Below are 5428 nucleotides of genomic sequence, written 5' to 3'. Positions count from 1 at the left end.
TCATTTCTGACAATCTATCAACTTTATTGTACAAAACTGGTTAGAATACAAAACACATACTCGGGACTGCAGGGTTCTGCTTTGACAAGTTGTGGCAATAACACAGCCCAAAAAAATTCATCAGCTTTAAATTATATGCAATGAAATGTAAACGCGTGAAAGCCTGTCCCTTTAAATGACTCAGCTCCCACTCTTCCTCATGTGAGGCTATGCTGTATTTCAGTGTGTGAAAATATAAAAGTATTGACATTAATGAATGAAATACTGTCACAGGAAATGCAAATGACCAAGTAAACAATCCAAATGGTCACTGGAAAGTTTTTGTTAGCAATGTCAAACAGTAGTGCTAACTTTATTCTAAACACTATAGCGTACATAGGTCCCTTTTCAAAATAAAAATGTGGATTTCATGTTTCAAAAATCCATACAATATGGCAGTATGGATCTCTACTAGGCAAGGAGTGGTGCTCTCCTGAGTTTTCTTCATAGCAGTGCAGGCAGATAACTTTAGACTCTCCAGTCAAGTGTTAGGGGTCTATACATCATTAGGTGGTGGTCTTAGCTGGGAGCACGTTGTTCTCAAAGTGTCCCTGGTTCGTGATATTCCCAGCGGGGAAGTATCGGGCCACAACGAAGGAAGAACCGTCTGATGCAGTGGCCTTACCGACACCCAGCTTATTACTGCTCTTCCACACCATCGCTGTGAAATGGCCTGTAGGTGGTGAGTGAAATGAGAAAGAAAAAATAGAAAGAAAAGAAAGGCAGAAAAACAGACTTCTTATAACACATTCAAAGCTGAGTGCAGTTCTTCTAAATATTTACAGAGCGAGGAATCTTAATTCCTGTCTCACTCTTTAGTCCCAAACCTCCCTGTATACCTTTTTCCTTTCTTTCTCTGTAAGGCTACTTTATATGAACACTATGAATTACTACGACTCTATGTAAATTAAACAGAATCATGCACATTTGAGTCATGAGGATTATTGGGAAACCATGTGGAGAAATTAGGCCAGACTGTAAATGACGTGTGGGCTGAAGAGTGATACATGGGACTGTGGTTTCCCAATGCCTGAGTCACACAGTGGCTGAGGTGTGACAGCAGCAGGGGAAGGGCAGCAACCTTGTCCATGTCTGAGTTAACATGACATAGAGACAGAGAACGAGTAAACTGAAAATGACAAATGATACATTTAGATGAATGTAGTGAAGAAAAAAACAAGAGGAGAAACATATGCAAAAGGAAATGTTTGATTTAATGTGTCAGGACAAAAATAAATATGTTAATTTTACATGCGGTGATAAACAATGTTTGAATTATATATATATATTCAATGTTCCTATTGTATTCAATGTGTTGAGCAAAGGTCTCATTATTCAGGACTTTTTCCTTCATTAGTCCCTTGATTAATGTCTGGGATATTAAGTGTCAGAAGATTGTTAAAAATGCCATTCATAATTTCCCAAAGCCAAGTTGATATATTTAACTTGCTTGTTTCAGTCAAAACCAAAGATATCTTTATTTTCTTAAAAATGAATAATGGCTGATTAATGTTCTGCCAATCAATAAACCAACTACTCGTTATGAACTACTGAAATGATGATTTTGATTGTTATATAATGTATAGTCAAATGTATTGATCGTTTATGATTATGCTGGTATAGAATTTTGACATATTGGCCAATTTGTTGTTATAGAAGTAGTTTGACACAGAAATATGAAAAGAAGTCTAAATGTCACCAGTAGCAGAGGAGAATCCAGGGCGGTTGAAGTTGTACTGTTTCACTTCGTCATACCAGCGGTCTGCAACATCCTTTCCTGCACGTGCACAGAACAAAGTGTAACCTCAACCTCAAGGACAATCACATCGGTTTTGTGTTGTACATATTGATCAGAATGGGAGCAATGCACCCTTGAGCTACAAATCTGATCTAAACATATGTTGTTTACGATGCTGAACTTTCTGTCACCCGTTGCTGCACTTTAGTGCTGCACTGTAGGAGATGTTTTATGAATCTCAGCGTCCTGCGCTGACATATTTCTGCGGTGAGTCATGGTGTCTCAGGACCTAAACACAGTGCGAAGTGGAGGGGAAATAGATCCCAGCTGTTCACCGCTTGAAGCCCAATAGACTCAATGTGTGTATGGAGGGGTGTGTATCTCAGGAGGACATATACACAAAGTCATTCAGTTTTATGAATATAATATTGCCTTTATGTATATAACTGTTTGGTGTGTACCTGATTGGTCATAGGAGGCCCATGCAAGGTTCTCTCCACAGCTCCCTCTACTGGACTCCACACTGTGTTTCAGGATCCGTGTACTGGCCAGACTTTCAGCATAACTGTGGAAAGAGACAAAGAAAGTTGTGAATAGCTCTTTTTTCACCCCTGTACTTGAAAGATAGCCACCATGTGTGGCATATACTTTAAAGCAGGTCATTTCTTGAGATTTAGGCTTTCTAGGCGTCTCAGTTTTTGAAAGCTGTCTGCATTGTGTCGTCTTCCACACCTCAAAGATTAACAGTGAACAACAGTGAACAATCCTGACTTCAGAGGTTTTATCTAGTGTAGAAAAGCTAAGCAGGCACAACAACCTTTGATCATTGGGTTGATATGATTACTGGTTTAAAGATAATTTAGGCCTTATGCAATATTTCCATAAAGTTAAATCTGTATAGGTTTTATCAACACAGTGTTGACAGCATTAACTCCAATTTACAATCTGGGGTGTTACTGCAGGGACAGGGTTCAACAGCTGGGCCTGGTGGTAACTTATTCATGTCTCTATTTAAAAGAATGTATTAATAATGATGTGACTCCCATGAGACTCTTACACCATGGTGTGGATAAGCCACATGCATTAATGTCGCTATTGCACCATGAACTCGAGAAAATGGACTGGGAGTCTAATAAATCAAGACAGCTAGTTGACTTCATCTTGACTGACAGCACTGTTTAGTTTTGCATTTACTCAACACAATAAATTGTCAACATGACTTGTAATCACTAGGAAAACAAACCAGGGTCCTAAATATCACATTATATTTTGTAGTTATTTAATTTGACAGGATGTGGAACTGTCACTGTTATCTAGAGCAGTTTGACAATGACTGGCATGTGTCCTTGCTAATAAGGTTTCTAATTTGATATGTGTGTGCATTAACCCACCGGGTAGCCTCGCTGCTTAACTTGCTGCTCAGCTTCATTGGAGGAGCCTGGTGCTTCCTCCTGAACTCATTATGGCATTGCAGCACCTCCTCAGCAAACTGCTTCGAGGCTGACACACGTGGGGGAGAGAGGCAGTCAGGGTTAGGCAGCAAGAGAGAGCAATCTGACAGGGGACACGTGGTGATGCAACACGACAATTCATGCATGGCTGCAGAATACAAACTGAAGTTTGAGTTCATCACCTGAAGTCTGACTGACCTCAGAGTACAACTCCATGACAGATGATGGAGTAGTGAACGTCATTCACGCCCCCCCCCCCACCCCCCTCTCTGCCCGGTGCCTATCACTCACTGGCCTTTTCACAAGTCCCACAATCTCTTGAGCGCTCGCACAATAGACACATTGAAATAGCCACACGCACACACACACACACACACACACGCACGCACACAATACCAATACTAATGCTGCCTAACAGCCAGCATCTACTCAGCATGCTGCAAGATGAATCTTAACTAAGGATCAGTAAAAACATTTTGAAATCTTACTGCGAGCATCATTAAAGATGAAAAAAGTTAATAACTTATTTTGCTGTTTAGTGTTTAATCTGTCCTACTTTTCAAAGATAGTAAAGCTCACAAACACATGCAGTAAACAAGCAAGCCCACACACACACACACACACACACACACACACACACACACACACACACACACACACACACACACACACACACACACACACACACACACACACACACACACACACACACACACACACACACACACACACACACACACAGTTTCACAGGGGCAAAGTTCTATCTCAGGCCAAATTGATACAATCACAGTTAATATCAGGGTGCAGTTTTCACTTACCTGATTTTCCCATGGTGCTGACGCAGGAAGCCTTCAGTAAGGTAACTAACAGGCTTAGCACTGATCGAAAGCGGCCTCTGCCCTGTCTTGTTTTCTACTCCTGCTCTCTTCCTCTCTGTTGCTTTCTCCCTCTCTCTCTCTTCCTATATTGCCTTCTATGTAACACCGATGCTTTGAAACAACTGCTAATGCCTTTGTTTCGGGGCCTTCCTTCAATTCCTGTCTCATTCCACTTTAAACTTACAGCAGTTGCGTTAAGGGTTCTTCTTCAGCTATTTATCTGGGTGTAGCAATCATTACGTAACATGCTTCTTCTTTCTCCAGTTTTGTTTCACTTCATTTAACTAAACCTGCCTGTCCCTCTCTGAGCCACGCACTGCAATATGCATGCCATCTGTATGGCTCCGAGGAGCACACACCCACTCTGTCTTTACATTCCCACGAATGAAAGGGGAGCCCCTGCAGACGCTGGTGACATCATCTCTGTGAGACACATGCCCATATATGGCGATGAGATTCTTGTATTCTTTTAACTTGGTAGCCATGGACAAGAGACTTATAGCAACCGTAACCACGACTGTGGCTTTCCTCACAATCCTCACAGTCATGATGCAGCATTGAACAGAGTCACCTCAGGACAATAGCAACAAAAAAGCATTTCTGAACTGACATAGCTCACTTTTTCAAAACATCTGTTCACTTTTACTAATGCTGATATCAAGTGGCTTCTGTCTTAAAAAAAACAAAGGAGACTTCCCACTACCATCCTACAGTTTCTCCAGTAACCTCTGGATCAGTAAGTTACCCCTAACACACCCACTGGTAAAACAAGTGATCCCCCTTTTGACTCCACCCTGGATGAAAAAGCAATGATTGAACAATTTGCCTCATCTAGTTGACAGACAGGGAGAGGCAGAATCATCATTCTTTGTGCTGCAAAACAGGTTTCCATGATTTGTTTTGTCTGTCTTAGGTGTGCTTCCCTCTGTGCTTTAATGGTATTTCTGAACTGGAATATCTATCATTTAAAAGAAGAAGAAGACACCTGTTCTCACAAAGGTGAGAATGGTGTGCAACAAAACCTCAAAATGGATTACCTCATGTTTAACTGAACGTCTCATAACTCAGATTTTGAAATTGTCTCTCCACTTTTTGAATTGGTTCCAGCTTAGAAAAATGGCCATCTTACACCCTATAAAATCAATAGGACTTCAATGTGTCAGCACCAACGTTTTCTGATGAAACGGCTTCATGTGTAATAGTGGAATGCTGAGCTTGATTGTTACTCTCCCAGTTGTGAATGTGAGTCTATCAACACGTTGTTAGGCTTGAATAAATCAAGGTCAGTGAACAGACACACAGCAGTTACTGCTTACGTCAAG

General features: G+C 41.0%; 1 protein-coding gene across 1 annotated transcript; it reads right to left on the bottom strand.

Moving 5' to 3' along the window:
• On the bottom strand, window positions 1-4492 carry glipr2l (GLI pathogenesis-related 2, like). Its single transcript, XM_034554233.1, has 5 exons — window positions 4047-4492; window positions 3169-3277; window positions 2239-2342; window positions 1739-1816; window positions 1-712 (listed from the first exon to the last, which is right to left on the bottom strand). The coding sequence occupies exons 1-5, from the start codon at window positions 4057-4059 to the stop codon at window positions 546-548; spliced, it is 471 nt and encodes a 156-aa protein (XP_034410124.1). The 5' UTR covers window positions 4060-4492; the 3' UTR covers window positions 1-545.
• Between the last annotated feature and the right edge of the window lie 936 nt (window positions 4493-5428).

The sequence above is a fragment of the Cyclopterus lumpus genome, chromosome 16 (assembly GCF_009769545.1).
Source record: "Cyclopterus lumpus isolate fCycLum1 chromosome 16, fCycLum1.pri, whole genome shotgun sequence".
In the NCBI taxonomy this organism is placed as follows: Eukaryota; Metazoa; Chordata; class Actinopteri; order Perciformes; family Cyclopteridae; genus Cyclopterus; species Cyclopterus lumpus.
The sequence above is the reverse complement of the archived record's forward strand: the minus strand, read 5'-3'. Positions and strand labels throughout refer to the sequence as shown.

Bases quoted from the DNA above. Each gene is read 5' to 3' on its own strand.
- glipr2l (XM_034554233.1), bottom strand. The intron at 2,343-3,168 runs GTGGGTTAATGC...CTCTTTCCACAG, and splicing joins TTAAGCAGCGAGGCTACCCG to TTATGCTGAAAGTCTGGCCA. The intron at 1,817-2,238 runs GTACACACCAAA...GTGCACGTGCAG, and splicing joins GGCCTCCTATGACCAATCAG to GAAAGGATGTTGCAGACCGC.